Source organism: Ips typographus, linkage group LG16, assembly GCF_016097725.1.
Source record: "Ips typographus isolate SLU linkage group LG16, UJ_Ityp_2.0, whole genome shotgun sequence".
In the NCBI taxonomy this organism is placed as follows: domain Eukaryota; kingdom Metazoa; phylum Arthropoda; class Insecta; order Coleoptera; family Curculionidae; genus Ips; species Ips typographus.
Window position 1 is genome coordinate 7,252,577 of NC_138437.1, and position 17,361 is coordinate 7,269,937.

Here is a 17,361-nt window from a genome sequence, read left to right on the forward strand (position 1 = left end):
CTAATAGATAGAGTTAATGCAGATAACCCTCAACTACTCGAACTACTAAACTAGGAATTTTATTTTCAATGATTAAAATAATATAGCCACTTGTTATATATTGCCCAAGTTATATATTCAACTGTATTTTCCTTTATTATGTTACAACTTTCTACAATTTCTGTCCTGGTAAATAATTAATCTACCCCTTATACAGATTATATAAGTTTTCGATTGTTTATACTCAAACGTTCTGTATCTTTGCCTGTAAATTTTTTTAGTTCTAACAAGATATTTTTTTCTTATTTTGTTGTTCAGAAATTCTACTTCAAATATTTGAATTAGGTACTTTATCTCTATAAATATATACCGAATCTTAAAATCAGGCTTGGACTATTGACTGACTAGTGATGTCTCAAGTACCACAAAACGAAAGGAACAAGTCTCCAAAAGGTGCAGAACTGAATAATTACAACAGTTAGTTACCCAACCGAACATAGACTTGAAATTTGTGAAGAAGTTGGTTTTTTGGCACATGAGGCCTATACTACAATATAAGTATAAATAATCGTAAGTAAAAATAATCGTGACGTTTTAATCACACATGGCTATTGAAAAAATTAATCATGCGATTATCAGTCATTCTTCAAAACAAAATCTCATGTAATCAAAAACTGACAACTTAATCTCATTGGCATAGCATTCAATTTTTTCAATTTGATTTAATCTATAAGTCGTACACACGAAAGACACCAGGAGGGGAAAAAAATATGCAAAATTGCCAATCTATATGTACTTTTTATTAAATCAATAATTTTAGTACAGTACTTTTCCAATTTAGCCTATGGCAAATGGTGGGTTGCTGTTGGTGCGCAGGTAGTAACCTCCCAATACCCTATAAAAATAGCATTATTTCCAATATCACATCAAATTTATTATTTAGAATGTCTTTAACTTACGAAGCTCTTTCTACAGGCCAGAAACCTAAGTTGCTAGAAGGATTGTTGAAGCACCCCCCCGATTGATAAACTGAATAACTTGCGCACAAAGCAGATACAAATCTGTTATTGTTAATACTTTCTGCGTAGTAAAAGTAAGCTCTGCTATGGGAACAACTTCCTGACAAATCAATTCCGCAGCCTGCTTGAACAGATCCTCCATTGGGGTAGTAGTCTACATCACCCATTGGGATACCGAACCCTAACATACCGTCATTGGAGTGGATTACATGAACGTATTGTCCATCAGTTGGGTCCAAGCGGTTGTTGATGTTGTTTGCAGAAAAAAGTGGCCCTGCGGGATCTAAACCGACTATTGTGTTTACAAGTCCCAGAGTTCTAGCACCAATATTGCCTGTTTTAAAAGCCCTTAGTTTGAAACTAAATTTAAACGATTGAGAAATACTTACCAGCTACGTGAGCTCCCAGTGAATGCCCTACAAGCGTAATCCTATCCAAATAACCGATAAACTGGTTATTCAACTGGATTAGGAAATCACCAACAAAGTTTCCAACGGCTAAAACTGATCCTTGAGAGCTGACGTAGTTTTGATCTGCTATTCCCCTCCAATCTACTACAATTACATTGACGTTTCGACTGGATAAAAGAGCTGTTCTAATTTCAGTGTTTACTGGAGAAAGGTGGTGGTTCCTCCATCCGTGAGAAATAACCACTGTATCCCTATTGGGGTTGAAACCTGTTAACTGAGTGATTTGCGTTACTTGGCTGGCTCTGAGTGTATCCCCTATGAAAATATTTTAAATTATTACAATCTAGAAGGTTGACACACCCAAATTTACCTCCAGGACGTTCAGGAGTGTAGATGTGAAAAATGATGTCAGAATCAGCAACGAAGGAAACAGTATGGTTCTCCGCAGTTTCAAAGTCCTCAACCTCAAAAAGACCATCCTCCCTCTCGTACAACAAATATCTCGGGTTGTTGATAAGTTCCTCAGTGATTTCGGAGCTCTTCAGCAAGGTCACTAATAGCACAAAAGTATTATATAGCTAAAAAAATAAATTCTGATCAAACCTGATTTTGCTGAGGCAACAGCAATAAGAGATGCTACAAAAATGGTAAGATGCTTCATCTTGGAGCTTGTTTGGGCACCCGAAGGGTCAAATAACTACCTACCATTCCAGGTGTGAGACTTAGATTTATAAGTTGCCACTAGCATGAGACTTAGCGATAAGATATGAGAATCACACCATCCAATTCAAGTCTTGTAAATGATGATTTGTTATTTAGGGTTTGGAGCGGATTTTAGTGGAAATGATTAAAAAATAAGCAAACAAAGGTAACGTCAGTCAGAAGTGGAAATTGAGATTTATTTTATCATTTCTATATAAGTTTATTTGAATGACGATCGGCTGTTTAGTTTAATAAAGGTGACTTTAGATAATAAAGATGATTTGTAATTTAATTTATAATAAAGAATTTACAGCCAGCAGGTATTTTCAATTTGGTTGTTTTTATTAATTGAAGTAATATGTTGCACTGCATAAAATTTCAAGTACTTTATCAAATCGCTAAAAGTTCTACTGGTCATTTACGACTTCCATAACGAAACAAATTTGATTTTTCCAGCTCATAAATATAAGCAAAAAAGATAAAACTGCATGATGTAACATTGTTACAGCCTTCAAAGGGTGAATCCTTTTAACCATTACTTTCCGAAGTAATGTATCTGGGTGCAAAACGTTGATTGCTCTTGCGAATAGCATTTTCACGATTTTACCATTTTTCCTGCGCTACCTTCATTTTCTATTCCCTTTTCTTAAAAAGAAAAATATTGCGGTTTATGTATTTTTCAAGGGTGAATTTTACCTAAGAAGGCAAACAGGAACAAACAATATTTTATATGATGAAAGTAATCTTTTTAATCTTTTAATTAGCGATGTTCGACATTATTGTGTTCTACTTTTCTGCAAGTCCGCAATAAACAAAGGATTACACCCCTTAAAAACAAAGTTAATCATCTTATTAGCTACTTAAATTGACTGAGATCAAAAATATATCGTCGTTGCTTGTAATTAAGCATTGTTTGGCATTTGATTATCAAATCAATCTTATCAACAACTATAAATAAACTTCACACAGGGTTTTGGAAGTCATCAGGCTCCTGTAGCACGTAGATTTGTTATTGCAAAAGTTATCATGCAGTTCTTTCTTGTGACTTTATTATCCATATTTTCGGTATCTTCAGGTAGGTCATACCCCAATTTTGAATTTTGTAAATTAATATTTATGGTTTGGTTTAGGGGCCTTGATTCAGCCATCGGAGCTCACCAGTGAGCTAATCAACAACTCCAGGTATTTGGTCTGGGAAACCCAAGAAGGGCTTTACGAAGTTGAGGACCTAGAGGACGCTACTGATGAAGCTACTAATATAACTCTGTTTGCCACTGAAGATGATGTCAGTTTCTACATTTTCACTCCGGAAAATCCCGTTATTGGTACTTACTGTTTGGAGTTTAAATTATAAGTATTTTTACCACTACTTTACAGGAGTTAAAATTAGAGAAAGTGACCTCCATAATATAGAATCTAGAACAGGTTTTGACACTAGAAGGCCAACTTTAGTGGTGATCCACGGATGGAGAAATGACTTTGAAGCTGCAGTCAATGACAGAATCAAAAATGCTGTTTTGAAAAATAACAACATTAATGTTCTAGTGGTTGACTGGAGTCCTATTGCTAGCAGAAATTACATAAGAGCTCAAGGATCTGTGCTTGCTGTTGGTAATTATGTAGGGGATGTTCTGCTTCGTTTGGATGAAGAACTTAACCACAAAATCCATCATATCACTATTGTGGGACACTCACTTGGAGCGCATATTTCTGGTGATTGTGCACCACTTTTATCAAAAATGGCTAGTTAATGGGTGATGAATTGACTAGGTAATGCTGGTGCTAGAACAAAGGGTTTGATAGAAACCATCATCGGTTTGGATCCAGCTGGTCCTTTGTTCAGTTCCAGCAGAACTGACAACCGTTTAGACCCCACTGATGGCAAATACGTCCAGGTTATCCACACTAATGATGGTATGTTAGGGTTTGGCATTAACATGGGTCATGTGGATTACTATCCGAATGGAGGTAGTTCCCAGCCTGGTTGCGGGCTTGATTTAGTTGGGAGCTGTGCTCATAGCAGGGCTTACGAATATTACGCAGAAAGTTTGTTGGAGAACCACTTTGTGTCGCAGAAATGTGACACTTACAGGAATTTTGGCAACAGTTTGTGCAACCAAAATGCTGTTAGCTTGTTAGGGGGATATCCCATACAAGAGGCGTAAGTTCTGATTACTTAGAAAATACGAGGAACTTAATTGAGTTTTTGTTTGATTGTAGAGAACATGGGGAGTACTATTTGAGGACTAATAATGCTTCTCCATTTGCTTTAGGCTAGTTAATCGGTTGTATATTATATACGGTTTATTTTAGTGATTTAAATATATTTTCAGTTTAAGATACTTTAATATTGGGGTAGTCATTTTTATATTTAATATTACAAAAAAGTTAGCAATACAGCAATACAGTCTGACTAAAAAAAATATTTAAAGACTGGTTACACCAAGTGCATAAGGAGACGTAGAATTAGTCTTAAGGTAGAATTTTCCACGCACCCTAAAAGTAGACTGTGAAATACTAGTCATTTTTAGAAATTGTAACTTACGAAGTATTAACATAAGCGCCTCCCATTAAAGCAGCAGTATTTCCAGAACAGCTTCCATGTAAATACTCCAAGTAACTCTCACATTGTCTAGAGAAGAAATTATTATTATTATTATTGCGTACAGACTCAGCAAAATAGTAAAACGATCTAAGGTGAGAGCAAAATGCTGTAACATCCAAAATACACCCTGGTTGGTGACTACCCCCATTTGGCCAAAAGTCTGCATGTCCTACATCATAGGTTATTCCGAACAAACCAGAGTTGGTATGGATAGCCTGAACGTACTTAGCATCATCCTTGCTTAGTCGAGTATCTGGTAAAAGTTCCAGGAATAGTGGTCCTGCAGGGTCAAGCCCTATGATGATTGGTAATTCGTTGTTGGTGTATTGCCCTACAATGAAGAGGTACTATAATTTCAGATGAATAAATGCTAAAAACCTACCAGCATATCCAGAGATGTGTGCTCCTAAACTATGTCCAACCAACGTAAATTTATCCAAAGAGTAGTCATATGTCGTAGAAATATTTTGAATAAACTGGGCAACGTACAAACCAACTTTTGGAACAGCATTATAAGCTGTAATATAGTCTTCGGTGGATAGTTCATCCCAATCCACGTTAATAATGTTTACATCCCTTACTGCTAAGTAGGCCTCCTTGGTTAGGTTGTTGAAAATGTCTGTACGATTGCTGTGCCAGCCATGTATAACAACGATAGTGTCTAGAGAAGTGTTAAATTGGGATACTTTATCTATATTGACGGAATCTTGAAGTGAAACTTGGATTTCATTAGGACTTGCTCTGTTAGAAATGAAGAAAGATATAAGACTTTCTGTTATTTCTAGTGAGACTGTACTTGGCTGTTCAGATGCTGAAAATATATACTTTTATTTTGAACATGTGGATTGGGATACTACTTACTTGTTTGGGCTTGAGAGCAGGACACTACAGCTAAGACTGTACAAATCACCGGTAGAAACTTCATAGCTAAGTAATAAAAACCTTACTGCGTTGGCCGAGTTTTGTGTGTTTTAAACCATTGTCAGTAGCCTTTTATATGCATTTTTTTATTTAATTTTAATGGTTATAATAATTCATTCAAAGATAAAAAGTCTATTTTTTTAATATCACTTTTATATAAGCTAAGGAATTGGAGACAGGTCGCTAAACAATCAGCGAAAAAAAAAAATACGACGTGGACGTGTTATCAGTATGCATGCATATTGTGAAACTTGAAAATATAGTACCTACTATTTTTGCACATGCATTACTAATTCACTAACTATGTAGACACTATAGACACTAATAATTTTCAAAATATAATTGCGTATTTTGTTAATTAAGTTTAACTTAAATACGCTCAATGTTGAGAAATAACAAACTTACAGGTAGTCCAACTGCAACACCCTGTATACAAGATGTGTTTTTTTAGATAATACCTTGATATCTCTTCGAACAATGTGGTGTATTTGTAATTTGTATATTTACTGACTTTTTAAAACACGAGTTTATTTGTTCATTTTATTCATGACATTGTGCATAATTTAAACCTTAAGCTAAGTCAATACATAATATATAGAAGTAAAGTCTAGAATCACACCATTTCTTAATACAACAAACTTTAAATGCTAATAAAGTGACTAATTTTAAAGCTTCAACTTTCAATACAAAATATTGGTTTCTCCAAATGCATAAAAGCATAATGAACTCTTAGTTTTTGATACGCATATAGTATCATGCATGTTTAGAGGTGCATTAACAAGCAATGTTAAAAAGTAGTCTACCAAAACTAAAATAAAACAGTGTAAAAAAATTTATTATCATAACTATATTTCTTTAACTGTTCACATCCCCCAGTGCAAAAGGAGATTCTGAGTTGGTATCTAAGTAGTAAGTACCTTCAATCCTGCAAAACTCAAATCAGAATAGAAACTAATTTTTTTTTACATCAAAACTTCTTACCCTGTATTAGGGCTTGCACCCCCCATAACAGCCGATTGAGTATTTTCGCAATCCCCTTCGGTGTAGTATGCATAAGAGTCACAAAATTTAGCCACAAAACCATTAGAAGTCAGTGATTCTGTAAAGTATTCGTGTGATCTACTGTGAGCACAACTTCCTGTCAGGTCAGTTCCACATCCAGGTTGAGATTTACCGCCATTAGGCCAAAAATCTGAGTCACCTAGGTTGTAGTTTGCTCCTAGAAATCCTGCGTTGGTGTGAATGACTTGAATATACTGAGCATCGCCTTGGTTAAGTCTTCCACTAGGGTTGATTTGAAAAAATAAAGGTCCTGCTGGGTCTAGCCCTATGATAGTGTGAATGGTTCCGTTGGTTTCCTTGCCTAGAATTTAACAGTTTTATTCTGTCCATATTTTTGAATAACATTACCAGCAAATCCTGCTATATGTGCTCCAAGACTATGGCCGACCAGGGTCACTTTATCCAAAGAGTAGTCATAGGTGGCAGAAATATCCTGCAGCAACTGTCCTAAATATTTTCCTATATTTGATACAGCAGCATAGGCTTCAAGGTAGTCCAACTGAGCTGTTTCATCCCAATTTACACTGATCACGTTAGCATTACTTAAGGACATGTATTTTCTGCCGGCTTCCAAAGGAAATGATGTGTTGTAGGTAGCATGCCAACCATGAACTAGGACAACAGTGGGAAGAGATATATCAAAGTCTGTTAGAGATGTGATAGTTTCAGACTGAGACAGCAAAATTGCTGTTGAGTTTTCATTATTTTTGTTATAAACGTAGAAAGACACTTGATCTTCAGTAATTTCCAATGAAGATCTCAACACTGGTAACTCTCCAGTTGCTTCCAGAGACTCACTTAGTTGCACTAAAGCGTTAATTTGTTCGACATCTTCAGATGTTATCCCTAAATAAATCAGTAATAACTTTACTATAAAGCCACAATATTTTAATACATACCAGTATTAATTGGAGTCGAAACTACATTGCCTAGTACCAAGACAGGCAGCACTAGTACTAAACAACAAAAATTCGACATGCTTGCTTTTAGGTGGATAGTCATCCAAAGAGTACTAGCCAAATGCTTTGGAATTGCGGATATATATAAGTATCATTAACAAAAAGCTTTATCTGTAGCACATTTTGAAATTTGAAGTGTCGAATACAATAAAACTTATATCGTTTCGTGTAGTTTTCAGAATTAAAGTGGTGTTTCCAGATAATTTGATTACGTGGCGCATTTTTTAGAAATATACCCCATCTCTATGTTTATTGTTATTACAATGACTTTACATGTGTAATCTTTTAGTTGAGAAAACGTAATAATTGACCTATGTTTTTTTAACTTTAATACCGATTATTAAAACTTTCTTAAATTGCACGTAAAATTCAAAATGGCTTAAAACAAATCAGTATCTAAACTGGTTTTGCTGTTATAACTGAGATTAATGCTAAGCAAGAATCGGTCTCATTGACATGATTTTTTAGTTAATTAACCCTGAATTTTGTATGTTAGTGGGTTTCAGCGTTTAATTCCGAATAATGAGATCATTTTACATTGAAATGTTAATGACCACTCCCAAGTATTTGATTGTATCAGCAACTTGCATTTCTTTTCAATTTTTCTAAAATCAAGGAATTAAAATCAGGTCTAGATGGCCATCAGAGAGAAAGCAACGTATGCTGTCTTAATCATATTGATAGAGAGCTTCAGATAATCCTCACAATTTTTAAGGATAATGATTGATTATTGGGAAGAAATAATATAGCAGCTTTAATAAATGGTTGTTTCTTATTATGGTCGATAATGGCGACAGTATTAAGAAATTGATATTTAGTTACAAGTTTAAGACTGAAAAACATTTATTTTCTTGCAAAATCATTATCTTGAGTCACAATCTGCCCATCTGTGATACCAACACATGGAAATTTGACTAAAGTTAAAGGTCCAAAGGTCAGTTTGCTGCAAATTTGACTAGAAGACACGTCCACGTGGTTTATAGTCAGACATAAAGGAACTGGGGTTGGACAAATTGGGGCTAAACTTGGGTCTACACAAAATCAAAAATTCAGATATAAATTAATACGAACAGAAGTTAATTACCGATCTTTCCTTTGTAAAAGGTTTCTCCATTCAGTTTGAAATCCAGGTTCAACGTTAACTGGTTGGGTAAGGCTTCAAAACTCAAACAGTCTAAAATGATACAACAGTCATTTAGTTCTAACAAAACGTATCAATTAAATTCAGTTTTTAGTAGGTGGATAATTTCAATTACATTAACTTAAACAAACTAGTAAAAGACAGTACAAATAAACTGGGTAATATGTAATTGTAAACCAACTGAAAATGAAGAAGTCGTTATAATTGAGTTTTGATTCGTTAATTAATTTTCCATGTGGTGCTTTAGGTATTGGTCTTGAAGATGGCCAGATATGATCAGTCTGAAATTATGTTTCAATAAAAGAGCGTGTGGAAAGATATATTGTGATATTACATTTAAAATTTTGATTAATGGGGAAGACAATTTATGTAAATGGATAGTGGCTTTGCTCTATGCTCTCTCTCAATATTGTTAGAAATTCAAGCCTCAAATATAAAGAAGTCTGAAGCAATGCGTTATGCATGAGATAAAATGCAAACTTACATTGATTTTGGGGTGAGTTGGCAATGTTAACACTAGCACAGCACTCGTATTCCAACGTAGATAAGAAATCGCAACCATTTAAATTTATAAATCTAGATGTCGCCGAGTTTCTTGCTCGAACTAAAAAGGGAATATAAAAGATCCAATAAAATAGACACCTCAGCATTTTAGATGCATACATGATAAGTGAGAATTTAAATTTACACATCGCATGATGTCTTTTAAACGCATTTACCTGCGTGCTTCATTGTTATAACCTCAATAAGGACATCATTTTCCAATTAATTCCTGCTTTGGCGTGTTTATCGCTTGACATGTTTTACTGACCTATCTGAAGGTCTGAAAACGATCAAAAGAGAAGCAATTCTACTTTAGGTTTGGTTCCCAAGCCATTAAAACATTTAAGGAGAGATGTAAGTCCGAAACAAATTTCGAAGTTTTGTTTACGGCTCAGTTCGAGCTCTCTACCACCTTAATAAATCTTCCTACAGGGAAATTTCCTTGTTCTGTTGTAAAACTAGGCTTTTGGTTGTCGTATTGGGGTATTCTTCCAAATTGCTTGACTGACGTGTGTTCTTGTAGGGGTCAGATTGCTAATAGAGTCGGCCTAGAGTGAAATTTGGGGGTTGAAATGGAAGTGTATAACAGAAAGTGGAAGCAACGGTACGTTTTCGATTATACTCTAAAAACCGATCTATTTATTTGACTTGACAGGATTAATTTGGGGAAGGACCCTCGTAAGACCTTTTTAGGGTGAAATTTGTACCCCACATGAACAACTGTAAATCAGCTGGTCTATCTGTTCGTAGACAGACCGAAGCAACGTTAAGTGACTAATGATGTCACGAGCATCTTTAATTAATTTACCACACCGATGTTGATAACTAAGATAAGGCCAGCCTGTCACCCAATACTTAGGTTTTAGGTGACCCGGATGGCTTTGTCGTAGTACCATTATTTTTTTATCTCACGCGGCTTTATAAATTTTATTTCGACGTTTTAACAATCGGTTCGGATTTTTGGGGCGGATTTACATTAACTTGCTCGTTTATCTAAGATCCATTTAAATTCTACCTGGACCTTTAAGGTTTTATTTTATAATCAACTAGAGTCATTCAATTCTCAACTCCTATCTTCACTTCCATCTGAACTTGGTTAATGCTTTTCACACATTTCCAATATTGTGCCTGAATTTAATTGAGTGAATGCGTGGCCTGGAAAGAGTGAACAAAAACAAAATAATTGAGGCTAAAATTGTTTTATGTATTCAGGCATATGAAAGATTGCTTCGTCAACCATTGCCGGCCAGTTTATTATCACCTGCATAGCCGATTGGCGCCTTTCAACCCACACACCTCGGTAGAAACCAAAGAAAATTCGATGTAAATTATAACTCGTTTTTCGTTCGCCATTTTTACGTCACGAGAGAGATTGTCCAACAAACTGCTTTTAATGATTTTTTAGTATCACGAACTCATTTTCTCTTTCTGTACTCGTACTGACACACTCTAATTACTTCAAAAGTATCTTGCGCAAAACGTCTGATACTCATATCTACACAATTTTTGTAATGCAAAAACTATATCTAGGTCAGAAGGATTTGTTGGTACCCACGCGTCAAAAGTACCAAAGGTCAAGCAGCAAATTTCTTCAGACAATAGGCTTTGTTGTGCCAAAAATGATAGCGTGAAATCCGCAGTGGCTGTTATTGTTGATTTAAATCAAACAAAAATTACAGATGGCGTGTAATGTTTTAGTTAGGTATTGTAAATATTAGTTCTATTTGCTTCATTCCCATGAAATGAGAAATGTTTTAGCTAATAAAAACATAGGCGCAGGTATTTACACAAAGTCATAAAATTAATAGGCTCATTTTACGTGTCCTTTTTAGGATTTCAAAAATGCTTGCTGACTGAGCCTTGTTCACTTTAAGCAAATATTTTTCAGCTTATGCAAGAAACTCCCAAAATGCTTCTGAACTCTGCATCCCAATTTAATGATTCTATTACACGTTAAGTAATAACAATTATCCGTTATTACGTTTAATTATTTGGGATTGTATTACCCAATTTGCACGTTTACCGCTTAAATCAACAACCAACGCTGACAGCGAAAATCCTTTTTAAATGATGTAGATTTTGGGGTTTATTAAATTTTTAATATAGTCATTTTTCAATGTTGCCATACACGTTAATATGGTCCATTGATTTTTTAATTACTGTTACTTGTTTGAGTATTCGTATTGCAACCCCAAAAAAAGCTCTTTTATTAAACATGTTGTATGGCAATAATTTTGATAACCCAATATGGATTATATAATTCCAGTTGCAGAAAAAAATTATTTAGACGTGTCATTACAACCAAATTAAGCAACTACTTCTTTTTATCAATTATTTAATTTTTTGTCTCACATTATAGTATTTAATTCTCTTCTGCAACTTCCTTGGATTCTTAATATATTCGTCTTCTGCTTGATTACCCTCATTTTTACAGTTGTCTCTGTTTGTCTTCAAGTAATATAATTTTACTTGTACCCCACAGAAATGAAGAGGAGAAATGTTAAAAAATAAAATTTAAAAGCCATATCACCCTGTTTAAATAATTACAAATAGTATACGACTTAGTTGTTCTCTAACATCATTTGTAGCAGTACCAATCATTGAAACAACGAAATCCTATTAAAAAGCTTTTGTGGTATAAATTACTAAGCAAAAATCTAAATTAAGTTGTACTCCACTACGGAGAGCTGAGTATAATACATCAAGCTGTTTATCAATATATGTCCAGGGAACCTCATTAAAATTATCCTACGCAAGCTATTGTTAAAATGGAATTGCATTTAAAGTATAGCAAACAGGCTTCCTATACATGGAGTCGTAACTAGATTATATTTCGCTTAATAGATTTAGTTTAATTTTAATTAGCTACACCTTTCTACGATTTATCAAGCCCATGTGTGCAGCAGGAAAAATATGAGTCATTACGAGAGTGACATAGATTATGGATATCAGTTATGCAAACTGCGTAAGAGCACGAAACGAAACACGATGCTCGAGCATAAACAAGAAATCTAAAACAAAAGATTATAAAATTAAGTTGTTTATATTTTTTGTAGGCGCCCATTAGATTTTATTGGACAATTAAACAGCAAGACGCCTGCCTATCAAGCCGGCATGATCATTTTTGAATATCGGCAGTTTATGTGGTGTGCACGAGGTTCGGATAGGTGTACGCAAATGAATCAATTGATCTACAGAAATCAAAGCAATTTTGACTCACAATTCGAATGAATAACGTATTAAACTGGACACTGGAATAATTAATCTACATTTATTACCCTATCGTCATTTACATTTTACGCCCTGTGCATGTAAAAATCGACAAACTACGTTGACATTGACTTTTTTCAGGAGTAAATTTCCACTGAATGTGAAATGAACAAATTTCGAGTCAGGATATTTGAATTTACGCTCACCCGAAAAACAAACTTGTTTTCACAAAACAACTCAAATGTCAGGGTAACTACTTGTTGCTTCCATAAGTTTTTATTATCCGCCCAACGCAACCTTTCCGGGCGCCCTTTTAAAATATTCGAGTCTTGCTTCTGGCAACTACAAGTTCCATAATAAAACAAAAAAGTGGTCATATAAACAAATAAACCATTTTCACACCTAGAGGTGTGAAGTCATTTACTGCGAACAACGTCTCTGCGAGAGATTGATTCCTTGACTGGAATTTTGTATACAGAACCTTGTTGTTTTGATATTTTGTGGTTCTGTGTGGCGTAACATTTTAGTATTTGCAAATTTCATTTCATATTAGACTGAAGAGAAGGTTTTAAATTCAGTACTTTCGTCCCTGCCCACACAACAAATAATTAACCGAGAGAAACGCACGTCGGCGGCAAGTCCTTCTCGACGTGTGTAGTCGACCAGTCTTTTCTGCCCCACGGTTCCTGCTTTGTCGTAAATGAACGACACTACATTGCCAAGTCGTTTAAATCTTACTAAAAAATGTACAGGCATTATTAAAAAAACTACATTGAGCTTTGCAGTGCATAAGGCGTTTGATTGTTAAAACAGTAGGTAGGACTGTCTTTCTGGTTTATCTCTTCTGGTTAATTGTTGAAGCTTTTTATTGACCAAAGCTTGGCAACGCTGCTTGATATTTAGCCTGAGGCTAGTTCAATATTTGACACAACAGAAACCTCGCTAACCTATTAAAGCACCTCCACAAAATTTTCCTGACTGATTTCTGGCGGGATAAGGGAGGAGAGGGTCAAGTTTGAGACGGAATTGGAGCTTCGATTCGAGAAGAATGAATCAAAAAGCGGACATCTGCTATATGGTGAGGCGAAGAAAAGAAACGCTAAGCGAGATAGCAATAATAACTCTGGCGGAGTCTCAAATGCATAACTTTTATGACTTATTGACTGCATACAGGATAGGTACAAACTTGAAATGATTCTCATCTGACCGGATTAATGATGGGACAATTCAACGCCATTTGATACCTTAAAGCTCGTCAAGTCAAGCAGGTGATGATTCGATGTAAGCCAAATAAAGCGGAACAGTCTTTGGAACGTCGCGTATAGTAATGAGGTAAACATCCTGCGTACTTGTATGGAAATGAAAATCGAGAAAATTGGCCAAAATCAAGCATGCCCAATCAATAAACAGCAATCCGAGTGTGCGAGATTAGACACGATGCAAGAAGCAAACGACTTAAACGAACGAAGGGCAAATTAGGGAGCAATTTTCCTTTTGACTGCTAAACACATCTCTCTGTTCATTTCGTAGTTATTACGGATATGCTGCTTTCACGCCATTTCGATTTGCATCTTGTCTTCGATTAAAGGAACGCATGCCGCTTTATCATATTAGCAATTTGGTTTCAAACAGTGTGAAAATGTAGCACTGACATTTTCCACTACGAAAATAGCTAAAGGGAAGTTTAAATAATTTTGTATTCACCGTTATGAAATTTCTCCCAATATTTTATAAATTGTCTTGGTATATAAAGTTATACTTCCAGAAAAGGACAATTCAGTTGATTTCACTATTTTTTAATGTCAGTGTTGTACGATGATCCCTAAATCTTCACATTCTATCACAGAATCATATTTAACTGTGTCTAAACATGTAAATCCAATCCGCACTTCTAATGACATAATAGAAAGTGAATCAAACGCAACGATAACAATTATTCGGAGCAGGAAGTGAATAGATCCTAATACGTCTATCTTGAGGCATTAATACGGCTGCATATGAATTATTAACGTATTATTAGGTTTCGCACCCCATCCTGTTTGTGATATAGTGAGGGGTGATAAATTTTCGCTTTGCTACATCAGCCCTGAGCAGCGAATTTGGCGAACGTCCAGATCAGGGAAAACTTTTTGACAAATAATTTACCGGTGACAAAACGAGGTGACCACCCAAGCCCGGCAGATGGAGATCCTTGGTCGATTTAAGCAATGTTCATTAAACCACTTCAGACTGTTATATTAATGGCAGCTAATTAACAGTAGTGGGTATGCAATGATTTTTAAATGCCCCTGTATATTACGACTCAATTTATAGCCGATCGAAGGTGGTGGGTCAATAATTAATAATTTACTTACACCTTAATGGCTCATATCGTCGATAGAGTTTTATAAACCTCAGGCTAGCAGTAAAGCTTGACCGTGTGTAATTTGATACCTGTATATACGTCTATATCTTTTAATGGTATTAGCCGCACAATCGCATTCCACCCTGTTTTAGTACTTTATCTTTTTCATGGTTGCCTGGACGTCATTAACTGGTCTTCCCGATAAAACTTTGTGTTTATTTCTAGGACAAAATTAAAACTACTATCGATGTCGTCCCCATCGTGACTCATAAATCATCTCAGAGGTAATAAATTAAATATATAAAACATAAATAACTTTTAGGCATCCCAACCTAAAATACATGCAGCTTCCTGTTTTATATGCCAAATCATAATTAAATCGTTTTAAATGTCTATAATTAAGCCGTTTTTTTACACCGCCTACCCCTTTTCACCTCAACTCTAATGATTTAATACTCCTAATAATAGTGCTATTAAAAGTGTATTAACGTTGTTTTCGATGTTCCAGCAAAACTAGGCGGAATTGAGTTGTAAAGTGAAATGTTCGTTGCGTTCCTGATCCCAATGTACCCTGTATAGTCAAACATTTTTTTAACCGACTTTAGTCCTCTAGTTATTTTTGGATTTTATATATTACATAAATTTCCCATATGAATTGGACTTAAACTTCAACAAAAACTTACAGGAACAAATATACAGTAGGAAGTCCATAAGGAATATAAGTCTTTCACTGAATTTAAATTGGACTGTCAAGATAAGAGCATTGATCAATCAGGTGTAAAAGTTGAACAAGTAAAAAAGCATTTTGGAGAAAAGTTGAAACCTGAATGTAATTATTAACATTTGTAACATGGTGTTTCAATGATAGTTCCAGTTTCAATTGATTGATAGAAAAATATCTTCTTTCAAAAAAAGATATTATAAAGACACTTTTGAAACATCTTTCACTCTTTTGCAGACATATTTGAATATACGATACAATATTCTTATGTGACTGTGTAATATAGTCAGAACTGACACCAATTTATTGCATATACATGAAGGTGATTTACACGCAATCTGGATGCCCTGTCGAAGAAAATTCCATACTCTTCAGACCTAAAAGCTTGGTGCGAGTAAGTTTAAAGTATCCTCTAACGTCATTACCATCCCAAGTTTCTGACATCTTCATTTAATTGCACGTAAATTTGCATACGTAATGACTGTATCTTTTAACTTTGAAATTTAATATTTTCTTTCAATATGCAATTATGTTGAAGTCGTCTTTTGAAATATACTATTGCGTGGATTATGGCGACTAACGTGATGCACAAATGCGGAATTACAAAGTTTAGCGCCCAGGCAATTTTAACCTACGGAATTGAGCAAATAGCTCTGTACTACTAATTAATGGTGTTTATACAACGTTTCAAAGTAGATCAAAATGTACTGTAATGGAGTGAGTTGATTATCTTTACACAACTATCAAGCGTGGGAAAAGCAAAATTGTCTTGGAGCGCACATGTTTAAGATACTCTGTATATGGAAAAAGTCATTGCATGAATTTCTAATGCTCGAAATTTTATTCATTCCACGAGTTTCACATATTTCGACCCAGATGCTAACAGGTACCATCACTAATTAAACGGCACAAACAGTTTAAATGTAAAAGGGTAAGATTAATCAACCCGGAGATGTTATATTTTACTACAGTGTTGATCAAGATAGTTGATAAGAGAACCAATGTATTTATGTAACTACAACACCTTATCTTTAGTCACTTTCAAGAATTAATATTGTCGGCTTCGGAGTATTACATTATTACCTGTATCTGCACGAATTATATCTCTTTAATGCGGATTTCACTGCAGATATCTCGTCTTTAGACAGCCACATATAAACTAATTCATTGTGTGTTAGGTAATATGGCTATAACCCAATCTGAGTTGAATAATATTAACGACTACGCATTTTTTACAGGCGCCATCCATATGTATTTGGTGTCAAATGAGTAGGACCTATTATTTAGTTGATACGTCATAAATATTTTTGGTAATTGTACGGAAAACGGTTATTTGACAAGTGTGCTATGTGTGTGGTATTACCGAAAGTTCTTGAAATCCATCAAGTTTTAATATTCTACTTTAGTATCTGGAAGAGATACTTAGTAGCTTAGGACAACCACTCTTTTAAACGTGTCAGGAAATTTTTTAGGAGCATCTAAAAAAGCTCTAACAATATTTCTATGGCGCGCTTGTAGTGACTCCTAGATTTGATTGATATCAATATTGATTGAATTTTCTTTGTGGGGTAAAAGCAAATGAACAACCAACCAAGATTTAAGTAGGAAAAAAGGTAAATTTTACAATGAAAATAAAAATATGTATTGTTTTGTGTGGTGTATTTGCTATGAGCACTACAAAGGACATAAAATAGCCAGGGGTTAGCATCCCATTTTTTTGCAATAATTTACGTTTGCGTGTTCAT

General features: G+C 34.8%; 5 protein-coding genes across 5 annotated transcripts; 1 reads left to right on the forward strand and 4 right to left on the reverse strand.

Annotated features, from left to right (window-relative positions):
* Nucleotides 1–757: 757 nt before the first annotated feature.
* Nucleotides 758–2,173, reverse strand: LOC145738750 (pancreatic triacylglycerol lipase-like). The gene is made up of 5 exons (XM_081993777.1): nucleotides 2,012–2,173; nucleotides 1,779–1,961; nucleotides 1,388–1,723; nucleotides 939–1,332; nucleotides 758–874 (listed from the first exon to the last, which is right to left on the reverse strand). The coding sequence occupies exons 1-5, from the start codon at nucleotides 2,067–2,069 to the stop codon at nucleotides 817–819; spliced, it is 1,029 nt and encodes a 342-aa protein (XP_081849903.1). The 5' UTR covers nucleotides 2,070–2,173; the 3' UTR covers nucleotides 758–816.
* Nucleotides 2,174–3,029: 856 nt separating this feature from the next.
* Nucleotides 3,030–4,458, forward strand: LOC145738751 (inactive pancreatic lipase-related protein 1-like). Its single transcript, XM_081993778.1, has 5 exons — nucleotides 3,030–3,185; nucleotides 3,241–3,435; nucleotides 3,488–3,823; nucleotides 3,881–4,271; nucleotides 4,331–4,458. Exons 1-5 carry the CDS (start codon nucleotides 3,137–3,139, stop codon nucleotides 4,386–4,388), a joined length of 1,029 nt encoding a protein of 342 aa, XP_081849904.1. The 5' UTR covers nucleotides 3,030–3,136; the 3' UTR covers nucleotides 4,389–4,458.
* Nucleotides 4,437–6,315, reverse strand: LOC145738754 (pancreatic triacylglycerol lipase-like). Its single transcript, XM_081993779.1, has 4 exons — nucleotides 5,577–6,315; nucleotides 5,098–5,526; nucleotides 4,656–5,046; nucleotides 4,437–4,606 (listed from the first exon to the last, which is right to left on the reverse strand). Exons 1-4 carry the CDS (start codon nucleotides 5,638–5,640, stop codon nucleotides 4,537–4,539), a joined length of 954 nt encoding a protein of 317 aa, XP_081849905.1. The 5' UTR covers nucleotides 5,641–6,315; the 3' UTR covers nucleotides 4,437–4,536.
* Nucleotides 6,316–6,468: 153 nt separating this feature from the next.
* Nucleotides 6,469–7,752, reverse strand: LOC145738749 (phospholipase A1-like). Its single transcript, XM_081993776.1, has 4 exons — nucleotides 7,598–7,752; nucleotides 7,047–7,544; nucleotides 6,618–6,999; nucleotides 6,469–6,561 (listed from the first exon to the last, which is right to left on the reverse strand). Exons 1-4 carry the CDS (start codon nucleotides 7,698–7,700, stop codon nucleotides 6,492–6,494), a joined length of 1,053 nt encoding a protein of 350 aa, XP_081849902.1. The 5' UTR covers nucleotides 7,701–7,752; the 3' UTR covers nucleotides 6,469–6,491.
* Nucleotides 7,753–8,434: 682 nt separating this feature from the next.
* LOC145738882 (uncharacterized) lies at nucleotides 8,435–9,463 on the reverse strand. The gene is made up of 3 exons (XM_081993997.1): nucleotides 9,283–9,463; nucleotides 8,742–8,831; nucleotides 8,435–8,688 (listed from the first exon to the last, which is right to left on the reverse strand). The coding sequence occupies exons 1-3, from the start codon at nucleotides 9,461–9,463 to the stop codon at nucleotides 8,501–8,503; spliced, it is 459 nt and encodes a 152-aa protein (XP_081850123.1). The 3' UTR covers nucleotides 8,435–8,500.
* Nucleotides 9,464–17,361: the final 7,898 nt, after the last annotated feature.